Source organism: Agelaius tricolor, unplaced genomic scaffold (genome assembly GCF_023055355.1).
Source record: "Agelaius tricolor isolate 1412-34295 unplaced genomic scaffold, bAgeTri1.0.p SCAF_3, whole genome shotgun sequence".
Taxonomy (NCBI): domain Eukaryota; kingdom Metazoa; phylum Chordata; class Aves; order Passeriformes; family Icteridae; genus Agelaius; species Agelaius tricolor.
Window position 1 is genome coordinate 6635716 of NW_027269263.1, and position 14707 is coordinate 6650422.

Here is a 14707-nt window from a genome sequence, read left to right on the forward strand (position 1 = left end):
ATGGGGCAAAAAGATAAAATTCAGATTTTATTTTAAAAAGCTGAACTCTTTACATGTTTTTATATCTCTTTCTATAGACATAATAATAAAATATAGTGTAACTACAACAAACTACAATACATTGAAGAGAACCACATATTCTTGAAAGATAGAAACACCTATCCTGGAAATCAAGAACAGAAATACTAATGAATATCACTATGTCCTCTATGACCTGAGAGGTCTACATGCAGCTAATTCTTCTAATTAAAGTACCCAATACTTTGGGTACTCTTACTTACAAGAGTAAGAGCTATACTTAGTTATAAACTAAGGCTTTTTTTTTTTTTTTGTATCCACCATCAAGAAAAAATATTTCCTTAAAGAACATAAAAATTACAAAAACTCAAGTTCAACACATTTCAACCACAACAAAAATAAATTTCATGGTAAGAAACTTCTGCCAGTAGTGGTCACTGAGTCTGTAACTGTTTCTTAACTCCAATGTTCAGGTAAAACCTTTCCTAAGTTTACCACATGCAGTATTAAACTCCAGATTTTAATATCTTTTATCCAGACTTTAATTATCTTTTTTGCCTTACTTGTACATCTAGAATTCTACCAGCATCCTTCTTCCCACCACCAATCTCCAGTTCTTACACCATGTATTTCTCTTGGCTGCAGCTCCTGTCTCTCTTACTGAAAGTTGCTAATCCCCAGGACACTCAAGTCTGCTTTCCCTTGCACTTGTTTACTCAAGTCTTGCTTTGTACATCTGACTTACGAGCATCTGTTACAGGCATAAAAATGCTACTGCCCACAGGATGCAAAGTGACAAACCAAGATCAAATGAGCATTTTACCAGCTAAAAAGGATTCTTAATGTTTTTGGTGTTTCAGTGGCAATTTTAAGCTGTCAGAATTTGTCATGCTTTTCTTTAACTAGTCCAGTGGCCTTTTCCACAAATTCCCACTTTCTCCTTTCTACCTTCAGTGATCCAGGACAGCTCTGGGTGCCATGAGGTGAGAGCAGTGTTACCTTCAACATGCTCATTCTCTTCCATTGACGTGGAGTTTTGCCTGGCTAAAACAATTAGCACACAGTCATTTCCCCCAAATCCTTTTTTCTCAGTCCCAAACCCCAGCAGTACTGTTCTACCCCCTCCCTCAGTTAAGGGCCCCCTCCCAAGCTGATCCAAATCCCTACGTCAGCGAAAGGTTTGACTGGGTTAGCAAGTTGAATCAACTCAAGAAGTGCTTCAGCAAACTCCAAAGCTGACATAAGGCGAGCAGCAGGGAGCTGGAAGGGGGAGCAGCTCTCCCCCCTCCACTGGCAGCCTGCTGTATCTGCTCAAGATGTGACTGCAGCCATCTCCTTTCTCCCCAGCTCCACTTCCAGCTGTCGGTTCCGACCCCTCTTTTGCGCTGGCTCAAGCACTTGTCCCGTGCCACAATTGCAGAAGGGACAATGCAGGGAACTAAACCAGCAGAAGGATACTGAGCTCTCCCTACCACCTGCCAAAAAGCAATTTTTAGCCAGCCATCATCCAGAACCAGTTCAGACCAAAAATCAAATCAATATAAGCAGTAGCACAGCAGGGAAAGAAAGAACTGCATCAGCTTTGACTAATTAGCTGAACCAGTTCCTCATGAACCTCCAGTTAAGGAACAGGACTCAGAGCAGAGGTGGCCACTGATAAGTTGTGGCAACCTGCCACAGAATCAGAGTGTGGATACCACTGAGCAGCTGCTGACATTGTGAAAAGGAATATCCATGTTGAAGTCACGGGAAGAAGCCCCCTGGACTGTCACACTGAAAGATGATGTTGTTGAGTTGGGAAGGGAACACTCCCCCATCTTTTAAAAGTCTTGCTGAAGAACTCTGAGTGTTTAAAGTGAATTGGCACTGCCAAGCACACTGCTATGAGGACTGGAGAGAAGAGGAGACAGTGATGAGATGTACCAAACAAATACATGCTGACCTGGATGAGGCACAGTAAGCAAGGACTCCAAATGCCTTGCCAGAATGACAATGCACTCACATTCAGCTCACAAGAGAAGGAAAAGCAGAGGAATGGACATAGATAACCAGCAAAGAATTGCAATCTCCCTAAAGCCATTCAATACACAAAACTCCTTGTATGCAATACAATAATCATCCCCAAGATGTCCCACAGAGAACCAACACAAGAATGTAAGGAAAAGTTTCTGGACTGGCACAAGGACTCTGGAGCAGTCAGTTGTGAGGACTGTCCCTTCACTCCTTAGGTTTCTAATTTCTTCTTTGCTGCTCATGCTTCTAAGAAATTCTGTATATTTATTTTCTGCAAATGTTTGAGCTTTGCTGCTCACTTTGGAGAAGCAAGAATGCAAAGATTGAGGCAGCATTGGGAATAAAGCCTGGGAGACTTGTATCAAATAAGAAGAGAAACAATTTGAAAATTAATATAAATTTTTCCAAATAGCAGGGAGCCAGCCTCAAGAAACTTATACAGAGATGGTTTATATTTTCAAGCAAACAATAAAATCACCAGGAAATATGTAAGAGTTTTAAAGCACAGCAAGCAACAGGCCAGGATTTTGCACCCAGTTATCTGTTACAGCACTTTCTCAGTTTTTTCCACACGAGACACAATTCCATACATTTTAAAAAATAAAAATAATTAACTGACTTACTAATGCCCACCATTCCTCTTTCACTGTGAACAGAGAGCACTCTACTCTGTGAAACTACTTATTCTCACAAATAAACTTGCAGAACACAGCAGACAACCAGGAATTTAGTAAACAAATATGAGGCAGCCCAAACTTGGCGGAAAGGGATCTTTCTCCTTTCAGCTAACCTTAAATCTATTCCTCAGGTTAAAGCCATACAAGAGCTGTTCAGATGGTAACTCAAAAGGTCACAGGAGCAGCAGGCCAGTGAAGGAGATGAGTAGCCATATCAGTGCAACAGCAAACACACCAAGCTAGGCAACAACAGCACTTGGATTCTGCACTAAACTTTACTTTCTTCAGGCCTTTGGCCAGATACCAGCCTTATAGACCAAGACATCCTGCAAGACTAGCTGGTACAGAAGCAGTAAGTCATCCTTTAGCCTGCTAAATGCAGGGAAAAAATTACCTTACTAAAGCTAGAAGGATGGAGACATGAGAATGAGAGGAGGAAAAAAAAACAAAAGAAAAGAAAAAGGACTTCAGGAAAGAATAGAAATACCAGGTCCAGGCATAAAAAGCCAGTAGACCTGCCAGATTATAGCAAAAGCACTCATGATTGAAATACACCATGAAGTCCAAGCCTATGACAAGCAAAAATCCTTCTGAATAGCAGGTATCACCTGGCAAATCATCCCACTGGCAACAAAGCCATAGAGCAGGATTACCAGAGCTTGGCTCTTCTCAGTGCTAGGTAGCACACTCACACAGACCTTTTGTCCACCTTTCTGTAACATGGACTCCCCTGTTCTCAAGTTCTTTTGACTGCACTCTCATGGGGGTGGAACACAGCACTTTAGTTCTGACATTTTTCTATCTTTATATTCTGAATCTACCTGGCTGACAAGAGGATAAGCAGAGAGCTGATGCACCATCTCACAGCTGCACTGCCATGAAACACTACTAAAATGTAACACCACACAGTACCACCTTCTTCCTTGACCCTTCTGGTTACAGAGCAGCAGCAAAATAAAGGTGGCTTGGCACTTTCCAGAGCAAACTGCAGGCTATGGAAAGCAGGAAGGCTCCTTAGGGATGTGCCATGGAGTACTTCCGTGATCCACATTAATGTCTGCAGAACTTCAACATTATACAGCTCATTTTCTCAGGTGTCCTCATAATTTTCCTTCAACACTCTTCCAGCCTCTCAAACAGTTGTCAGAATAACACACAGGGCTGCAGATGAAGTCATACCAGTTCTACACACATTGGCAATAGTTCCCCAGTTCTACAGGCAACACCCATGTTTAAATCGACACGATCTGTTTAATGAAAACGTGAGTTAAAAGCACCTCTGCTCCTGCAGAAAAGCCTTGTTGGGCTCCACCACTGAGAGTCCCACATCTCAGCAGGGATGGTATTCTGCAATCTAAACTAAGGGAGGAGAACTGGATCACACTGAAACAAAATACTGCCCTTCACACCTTCTGGCATCACCTTTTCCTACAGTGCTCCTTTTCCTAACAGTGACAAACAAGCCAAAAGCCTTGATCATATTCCTCAGGAAGCTGTTGAAGCTGAGTTCCTCTACTAAAGGACAGCACTGAGACACAACACTGTGCTGCTGGGACAGCTGGAGCCCATTTTCCAAATTCTAGGAAGGCTAAAGGCCACAAGACACACTTTGTACACCCTGGCAAGCCAGGGTGGGAATGCCCCAAGGTTTGTTGCTACTCTGGAGCAATTGCAGCTCATGATGTGTTCCAGCCTAAACAGCTTATGTTTGAGGGTGCACATCCAGTCAGGAATGGCCTGAAAGTGTCACTCTCTGTCACTCACCTCCTTTGCTGGAGTGTAACCCAAGCACATGGGAACAGCCCAAGCCATGGGGTCCTATCCCAACTGCTCTCAGTTCCACATGGATTAAAGAATTCACACCCTCAGCAGCAGCACACCTCCAACAAACAAGGCTTTTCTCCACACTGACAAGAAGCTCACAAGCAATGAGCTACTCTCAGATGACTTTTCCAACAATTTATCCAAGTTGCACAGCAGTCTAAAAGATACTAAAAAAATATTTCCTGAAGTGTGTCAGTTTGTCTCACCAAGTACAAACCAAATCAAACAAAATGGGTTATTTAGTCTGTTTGAGGCTGGGGATTTTGCTAGTTTAGATTTTTTAAGCACTATCAGGAAGCTGCTGTAAAGCAGGAACATAGAATTTAGCACAAAAGACCCCATTTAGAATGAATAGTTATGGACTGGTTTTAATGGGTAAGGAAAGATATGCACATACGTCAGTAATTTTGAGAATTACTGGACATTTAATTTTTATTTTGTGAAATAACTGTTGTAGCATACTTTTAACTCTCATACTTTTAATATCCCAGCACTACTAATGTCAAATGTTGAACAGGCTTACATTAGATGTAATGACACATAGGGAAAAAACCAAACAAACGACCCCATGAAACAAAACACACACACACACACATAAATGCAGGATCCCTTGGAAAAGGTGAATGACCTTGTCTTTTTCAAATTGAATGGGACTCATTTCTGGAAATTCAAAAGAAAAACAAATAAACCCATAAATACAAAACCACCCAACTTGGAATTACATTATCCTTTTACCCTGTAGGTAATGGTAAAATGAGTAACTGCTGAGCTTCAGTTAAGTTTTTGAGTTACAAGAACATCACTGCATTTTCTAAATGGACATAATAAGACTCAAGGTCTTAGAATATTAAGAATAACAGAGGAGGAGGAATTTGTAGACCTTGTAAATTATAAGGTCTACAAAGATCATATAAGATACAAGGTCTACAAATTCCTACTCCTCTGTTATTCTTAATATTCTTTCTCTATTAATTTGTGCATAGACAAGAGGATTCTTGGATTTCCAAAGTGTTAATATTTTAATTAACACTGTAATTAATTTATTTTAACTAATACTATGAGTATAAGTAGGAGTTTTATTCCCTGCTTTGATAGAACAACTAAGGGAATATAATTCTATAACACCTTAAATTTCTGTTACTTTCCACATATCCTTAACTTCCAGAATTCCAGCAAACATATCAGCTACTTTCTATAAGCCTGAACTCTGACAATGGACAGAGGAGAATCTTAGTTATTAAGGAATTCTAAAGACATAAATGGTTTAAAAACCCCAGCACACTACATACAAACTGCATTTTTCCTCTGGGAACTAACTGGGCAGAGAGGGGAGGAATAACAGGAAAAATATAAAGGTATCATAGAGAAGAAAACAAAGCATTTTTGATTATGCAAAATTATATAGCTAGCTGATTAAAATTTTCTGTCTCAAATATGATTACTTTTCAAATTGGACATCAAGAACTCACACATGGCCCTCAAACAGAGTTAACACTATAATCCCATTATTGCTGCATTGATTATATCACAAGGGAGTAATTCTATTTAGGTAATGTGATCCTGTAACAAGATACTAAAAAAATCTGTATGAATGTTGCCATTTTCCATGTCTGTTTATACTAAAAACGTTTCCTTATTGTTCTCTCCTTAGAAATACTGAAGCTCAAAAGGCATTCCAGCTTTTAAACTAACATGCTTCTATCTCCAAGTAGTTTATATAACATTTTGCAAAGGAAGCAAAGTTTTACTAACTAAAGCATTGCCTCTTTTAACCTAGACTTTGACTGGTTAGTTTCTTAAAAGTCTATTAAGAATAAGGTATTACAGACAAAGGTATTAGCAGCATTCTCTTTCTATTCATAGACTGGTATGTTTGACTCCATTTCAAAGTTGGTGGGGAGCTGCTCCCACTACATGGAAATCAAAAGGTCTCTAGCAAGATAATAATGAGACAAAAACCCCACCCTATTTTCATAACCATTTCACCAGAGAATATATATCCAAAAGCAGAAATGACAACAAGATCATTTCTACTTGCAAATGCAAGCACTGTGTTCTGAGTAAGTTAGTCCATGTGGAGCAAATAGCAAGCCTTTCACATTGTGAATGTCCTGACATAAATATTTATCAACTACAAGGATATCTAGAGAGTTTAATGAAGGCTTTGTCAGCTTGCCTGGTAAATATATAATTTGGAAAAGGTTGATTAATATTTAGGGTGTCAATACCCAGCATTTATGTATAATCTGTTAAAGATCCAAAGCTTTCCCCTTTCAAGCCTTGGACAATGACCACAAAAGAATGACACAGCCTCTTTGTTTGGAGCACTGTGCATTCTGTAGCTCTGCAAGTGGTACATACTCTGAAGCCACACCTGATGTGTGAGCTGAAAAACTAAAGGTTATTAGGAGAGTACTTCGTTCACTGAACAGCAGTTACACTTTGGAAGAGTCATCAGTACAAAGTGCTTGGCACAGAAGAAGTGGAATCACTGGCTGCTGGCCCATCCCAAACTTCATGTGCACACACCAATAGCCACAGCATTTAAAACTTCAGGGCCCAGTTTTAAGTGGGGAGCACCAACTGTGAACACGAACAGACCATCCCTGAAGCCTGCAGGGCAGCTGCATCCCCCTCCACATCTTTCTAAGCAACTTACACCTCTGACTGGTACAAGTCCACCTGAGGGAAATTCCTTATCAACCTAAAGTCTGCCCAAGGCTCTCAGGTGAGGGGGTTGAAGCATGAGGGCTCCCCAGCAGGAGAACTGGAGAAGGAGCTGAGCAGGCTCCCAGACCCAGCAGAGTCACCAGCTCGGCCAGAAGCAGGAGTGTCCAACAAAGCTTTAGTTCCAAAACTAAATGAGGTCCATTTCTGGCATCACAAACAGTAATATGGACCCCTCCCTACAGTACAAGTAGCTTTGGAAGATAGCACCAGCAAAGCAACCCAAGTATTTTAGATTTCTTAGGAAATTAATGAGGTTAAATATGTGGGAGACAAAGAATACAGTATTTAAGTCTGCAGACCAGCTACCAGAGGAGATGAATGGTGACAAATCAGAAACCGAGACCAGTTTGTCCCTGTTTTCCTGCCTTAGCCCACTCCCTCAGAGGGAAAAACAAATATCTTCACTGTAGTTGGTTTAAACTAAAAAGTAAATCCCATATTACATGCACTGCAGCAGATATTTTTGAAGCTGGCATTTTTGAAATGCGACATCATCATAAAGGTGAATTGCAAATGTCCAAAGGAATCAGATTTCTCCAGCTCCCAAAGACAGAGCTTGAAAGGTTCCTATATGCCCAATCCTTAAAAACAAAACAAACCAAAAACAAAACAGAAACAAAGCCCTTCTACATATTCTATTGCTTATAGCCAAATTCCTTACCTAGAACTCTGAGAATGCAGATAGAAGCAACTCTTTAGGGAAAAAGGAAACACAAATACAGTTCATGCCCCTCTAACCAGTATTGCTGTGAAACAAAAACAAAGCTTTCCACATGAATACTTTCATATAACTCATGCTGAAGGATACAAGAAGTCCTTTACCTGCATAAACCCCTGACCAGAACTTCCCTATGTCTTGTCAAAAATGCTACTTTACCTTACCTCCAAGACAGTAAAAACTGCCACCAAACTTTTTAAGTCCTAATTTTTCATTTTTAAATAAAAGCTAAAGCAATCTGATGATTACTAAACTGTATCAGAGAGATGCAATTGAAAGAACTGTAAAATTAATAGTGGATTTTGGAACAACTTAGATCACACTAATTTTAGACTATTCTATGAAAAGATGAAAGAGGAAAATGGCAGACAAGGGCACACTGATTTCTGAGGAATCATACAATGAAGAAACATGACTAGAAAATTGTTGATTCAAGTTTGGGAGAAGAAATAGACTATGATTATTTAAAAAATTATATTTCCAAGTCCTACTGCCATAGTATTGCACAGTCTCTAGGTGAAGAGACCCTTCACCTGAATGCAAAAACACAGCTCGACCTGGAAATGCCACACTTGGTCTCCAACTTGAGTGCTTCAGGAGTAAAAACCTACTCTGTATCCCCTTCTCTGATTTCTGGTAGAAAAATATGTGCACACAGCACCAAAGTTTAGCAAAGTTTCGAAGACACCATCACTTAGCAAAGTTCTGAACATTAAACTCTTCTAAACAACACGCAAATGGATCTAAAAAAAAAAAAACACAAAAAACCAAGGATGTGTTTATGAAAACAGAAACAATGGATTAAAATCAATTTAAACAGTAACAATATTACAACAATAATGGATTCAAACAAACTCTCTTCTGAACTCTAGGAAAGCATAGTTTGAAAATACCCATTACCAAAAAGACATTTTCATTTCTTCACTATCTGACCCTAAACACAGAGGTCTGTAACATTCAGTAGGTTTTTACAAATGTCTTTTATAAGATTTCTATTCAAGCAAGAGCTTTATGCACTGCTTGCACGATCAGGGTTTAAAGCCAAAACAAAGCAGCAATTGCATGCTGACTGGAGAGCTATTTCAGGAAGAAAGCAAGTCATGAACACTGGTGGAGGAAGAACTCTATTTATTACTTTTAAAAAAGTTGAAATCTCAGTTCCACGGTTATCTGTAGTGTCCTTACAGATGTGATGACACTGCTTTTGCCTCTCTGCAGCTGAGAGTTATCTAAGAATTCTCTCTCTCTTTGGTGTCAGAGCTGTCCTGAAGAACACCTCAGAGTGCCATGGAGCAGCTCTAACTCCACTCCTCTGGAATACCCTGAGGGAGTGGCTTCACTGTTGGTCAGAGAGGTGGAAGCCAAATCTCCCAAATCAAATCATGGGCCAAGGGGAGAGAAGAGACCAGGGACATCTTTCTTCTAGCAGCTAGAACATTAAAAAAAAACCCCAAGCCCAAACCACAGAACCTCCACAGCATGCTGTCCTAATGGTAACCTCCTGTCTCAGAAATTCAAACACTTGCCCTGACAACATCAGTAGGATCTGGTTTATTGCAGTCCTTGGATGATTTTTGAGACAGGTGCCTCGCCCTGTGCATCCATTTCTAGCCAGTAACAGCTTTATACTTCTTCAAGTCCTTATGCATTTCCAGGTACTGATTTTTTCCTTTCCAGGCTGGTAAGCAAGTCTAGCACAGTTTCTTCAGAGTAATAGGTCAGTTGTCATAAACCTTTTTCCATTTGCCTTTTCTATGAGAATGGGAGGCTGGCTCTGGAAGCAGAGAGGATGCTGCAACCCACAAACACACACCAACTACATTTGCTGAGTTTCTGTCTCCAGCACTGTCAGCCTGGCATCCTCTACAGCACTGAATTCACAAACTAAACAGTGAACTTCCTAACTTCAACTCTACTTTCATGTATAAGCTTATTCATACTCATGCTGGCACTGCCTCTGCCTCATTAAGGAACTGCTGACACCTCTCCTGAACTCAACACATCTTACTCCAACCTACCCCTCTTGCACAGATGCTGTTTATTAGGGAGGATGCGTGCATTAAAATTTGATTTTTGTTTCTTCACGGTTCAGCTGTTCCTGCTATTTATCTCTATCTAAAGTAACAATTAGACAGTAGGAAAATTACTGTCATGTCACAAACAGAGGATTACAACTTCAGGTAGGCAATCAAACAGCAGGGCACCATGAACACAGAAGAAACAGAAATGCTGCTGGGATACAAATGTCCTTGGCAATAGACAGAGGTGAGAGACGAGAAAAGAGATGACAGCCATATGATTTATAGACTTAATGCTTCTTTAAAGTGTCCCATTAAGCATGAATTATACAAAAATTTGCAGATGCACATACCGCTATTTTGAGGTTAATTTGCAAAAATGACTGTAACAATATTGTGACATCACAAACAACAGCTATTTCTGTGCTGTCATTTGAACTAGACTGAACATCAAATTAAAGCCAAATAGATACAAATATTAAGCATGGGTGTGATTGTTACTTATTAAAATAAACTAATCAGGAAACAGTTTCTCCCTATACTCCAGAGCCAACTTAACTTTTAAAATTTGGGGTTTAACAGCCACATTGTAAGTACGAAAAGTTACACATGCCATTTAAATAAGTATATTTGTATCTCTGCAAACAGGATACAATATGGCAAACAGATGCACAGGGTAAAAAAAAAAGGCTATGGATGAGATGAAAATCTTTGTTTTCCAGATTACTGAGCAACTGGAGACTGAACACTTACTTCAACCTACACCACCTTTAGACTAACTTTCCTCAAAACACTCTAATGGAGAGGAACTCTCTAAATCAAAATGTGGATGATTAACAGTTAGCAATCAATCTCTTGCTCATCTAGTATGAAAAAAGTCAAAATCAAGTAAACAGAAACATCATGTATGCAAGCACCGCGGATGATTTCTTCCCAGAAAGACTGAACACAGATAATAGTTACTGTAGTTAGGTCTACAGCATTTAAAAAATATATAAATAAATAAAAATCCTGTTTTCTTTCAGAGTGTGTCCCGTAAGACAAGAAATTTTGTTGGAGCAAAATTCTCAGCTACTTTAAGTAACATCCCCTCGTAAGGCACTCGACTGCTCCTTTAAAGCTGCATGGACATCCGTGGTGTTTCACCAGAGAAACACAAACTTCTCCCAAGTCCCAGCACAGCAGCGCCAGCCGAGCCGAGAGCTGAGCCTTCCCTGCTGCCCTGGCTGCGGGGCGAGGGTCGGAGCAGCAGCGGCTCCCGGGCATTCCCCGCTCCCGCAGCCGAGCCCGCGGGGGCTCCGCGCTCCCCGCACGATGGAACCGCGGGGGGTGAGCGGGACCAGCCCGGCCACGGGCACAGCGGGACCAGCCTGGCACCGGCGGGGCCGAGCTCTGCCCAGAGCCGCCGGTGCCCACGGACTGCTGGGCTCGCAGAGAGACACGGCGGGAGCGTGCGATAGTTTAGAGGGATCCTTAAAAAATAAAAGAAGGAAAAAGAAAAGAAAAAGGCAAAACTTGAAAACAACAATGGGGCGGCTCGGGACGCGGCCGGTGGCCGCTGGCAGGGCGGGCTGCTCCCGGCGCGGCTCGGGAAGTTGCTCAGGAGCCGCCGGGGAGGCGGCAGCGGCCGGCAGCGAGGGAGGGAGCGCTGCCCCCGCGCCGGGCCCCGCGCCCCGCCGGCAGCCAGGCCTCGCCGCTCCCCTCCCGCACGCCCAAACATGGCCCCTCGCCACCAACCCGGCAACTTTCCCCCTGCCCCTCCCGCCGCCGCCCGCCCCGCTCACCTCGCATCAGGGAACAAAAACTGCAGGCGAGTAGGCTGCGCAGGACGGCCCCCATCTTCCCTCCCTCCTCGCTCTCACCGGCGGGGAGGCGGCGGCGGGGAGCAGCACCTCCGCTGCCAGTTCATGCTTCCAGGCGGGCGGGGGAGGCGGCGGGGAAGGGGAGGGCGGGAGGCGGGGAAGGGCGGCCGCGGAGATGCCCCCTCGCCGGTCCCTAGCAGGCCACCGGCCCCGGCGTGCCGCCGCGGGAGCGGGCGCTGCCCTCCATGCCGGCTGCTGCTGCTGCCGCCGCCTCACCGCGACCGCCGCGGTCCTTCCCCCATCCACCCCTCCGCCTCCGCCGGGCGCGCACAGGCGCAGGGATACAGTCCTCCTCCTCCTCCTCCTCCTCCTCCTCTTCCTTCTCCTCCTCCTCCCGCGCCGTGCCCGGCCGGCTCCCGGCGCAGCGCCCGCCCCCCGGCACCGCTCCCGTCGGGGAGGGCGGGAGCGGAGGGGCGGGGGCGCGCAGCTCCCCTCTCCCGGGCGGGATCGCGCACACCCCCGGCAGCTCCGCAGCCGGCAGAACCCCGGCGGGGAGCGCGGCCCGGGGGGGTTCCCTAAGGGAGGGAGGTGAGCGGTGTTACGGCACCCCCCGAGCGCAGGGACGGGGCGAGCTGGGGGGCAGCCGCATTCCAGCGGGACTACTTTGCCTCCCCTCGCCCCCTCCGCCGCCTGCGATGCGCTCAGCCCTGGCCCGTGCGGACGGGACTACTTTTTGCCACAGAGCTGCGGCGGCGTCCGAGCGGCAGCACAAAGGCTCCGATCCCGATCCCCGTCCCCATCCCGCTCCCGGGACGGGCCGTAAGGCCGGAGCATCGCCCGGGGGGCGGGCGGCAGGCAGAATGAAGTTACGGTCCGTCCCCCCGGGGTGCGGGCTGAAAAGCGATAAATCCCGGCCTTTCCCAGAGCACAGGGAGCAGGCGTTCCTTATCAGCAGGAATTGCTGCCCGGCTGATGTAATGATGCGTGATTGATTTCCCAGAGATTTTGGGGGGTGCCCTGCGTTATTGTCCCCCTTGCTAAACTAAATGTGGTGGGCTGGGTTTGGTGTTACCAATAATATGAGTTTAAACGTAGTCTTTTTCCCTTTTGTATAGCTCAGATTTTGTAATACACCCTCAACTGAAAAAAAAACTTCCCTCCTTACCTTCTTTGTTTGCTCCTAATAAACAATGTAAAATGCAGCTTTCTTGCACTTCCTCTAGATGAGAAAATCTACTTCATGATTTCAGCGTTTTCATTCAGTCTAGACGTCTACATCACATTCTCCCTCCCTCACAGAATGTGACAGCTGCTGAGTAGAATAATGATATGAAGCAGAACAACTTAGAGCAACATTTGAGGCACTTCCATTCCAAAATTGGTATTATTTTCTGGATTATTAGAAACTCACAGAAACATTTAACTTTTACCTTCATATGTGTTCGACATATATTTTCATAGCTTTTCTTGTTATTACAGTAGGAGATAACATCTGGGCCAGATTAAAGGCCTGGGCATTGTAGGCTGACTCTAAAGGGCTCCTGGTGTCATGTGATATTATCAGACTCTCAGCTTTTACTGGGGAAAAATTTTTAAAAATAGAAGAAAACAGAGGAATTTTTAAAAGTGAAGTGTATTTCGAACCTTCAAGGTTGCAAAAAAAAAAAAAAAGTAAACAATTCAGCTCAACAGCAATATCTGCCTGAGGCCAGGTCTACATTACAAAATTTGTCCTTGACTGTCTGCTGGGTGAAATAGCCCCCTCTGTTACAGTGCTGTCAGCTGGGAGGATTAGCAAACTCGAGCAAGATCCACATAGATAATGGATGGGAAGAATTGCCATACAAAAATGTACCCTGGAGAAGAGAGAACCTGTGTCCAATCCTTGTCTGTCACCTCCAGATTTTGCAGGAGCAGGCAAAAGGAGCACACTTTTATATTTATTTTCACTGTTTAAAAGGAAAATGAAGTTGTTGTTGTTTTGGGGTTTGGGGTTTTTTTTCCCCTCACAGTGTTTCCTTATACTTTTTCCATACTCACAGTGTTTCACAATCTGTCATTAACCTCTTGAGAAGTATGGCAGATCTGTAGTGAATTCTTTGTATCTTAATCATACAGTGCACAGCTGAGGAAAACCTCAAGCCTGCACCCCTGCATCACAAAACCACATTTCTCCACATGCCATTCCCTCTCACATCTTATCTGTTTCTGCTGGAAACACTCTGGCGTCTTGACTATCTCCCTTGGGAGCCTGATCCCCCGCCTGGTTGCTCTGACTCTTAAAGACATCTTCCCTGCTGCCCAAGCTGACTGGTTTTATTTTTAGCTTTTGAACACTTCTATGCTATCACTTGTGCATTTTGCCATTTTTCTATAATTCAAACCCTTTCCTACTTGGATTTCCTCTAAGCCAGTTAATGATTATTGGCTTCACCTCCCTCAGCGTAGCCCCTTTCCCCACAGCCTGCCTAGAATCCTTCTCTGTCTCTTCCAGCCCAAGTATCATAAAATCATAGAATCACAGAATGATTTGGATCAGAAGGGGCCTTAAAGAACATCTAGTTCCAGCCCCCTGCCATGGGCAGGAATACCTTTCACTGTCCCAGGTTGCTCCCAAGTCTAAGTCCAATCTGGCCTTGGATGCTTCCAGGGATGGGGCAGCCACAGCTTCTCTGGGCACCCTGTGTCAGGGCCTCACCATCCTCACAGAGAAGATTTTCCTGATGTTTGACCTAGACCTGCCCTGTTTCAGTTTGAAGCCATTGTCCTATCACAGTATGTTCTTGTAAATAGTCCCTCTTCATCTTATCAGCTCCCTGCAGGTACTGGAAGGCCCCAGTTACATCACTGTCATGGTTTAGGAATGGTGCTCCCCATTTTAGTGCTCCCACCAAGACTCTCCAACCA

The 14707-nt window shown here is 43.8% G+C and overlaps 1 protein-coding gene across 3 annotated transcripts in view; it reads right to left on the minus strand.

Moving 5' to 3' along the window:
- The window catches only part of LRP6 (LDL receptor related protein 6), a 116307-nt gene extending 104171 nt beyond the window's left edge, over positions 1-12136 (minus strand). For all 3 annotated transcript variants that reach the window (XM_071422319.1, XM_071422318.1, XM_071422316.1), the window contains exon 1: positions 11783-12136. In XM_071422319.1, the coding sequence (XP_071278420.1) occupies positions 11783-11837 (55 nt within the window). In that variant the 5' untranslated portion in view covers positions 11838-12136. The remainder of the gene's footprint in view (positions 1-11782) is intronic.
- Positions 12137-14707: the final 2571 nt, after the last annotated feature.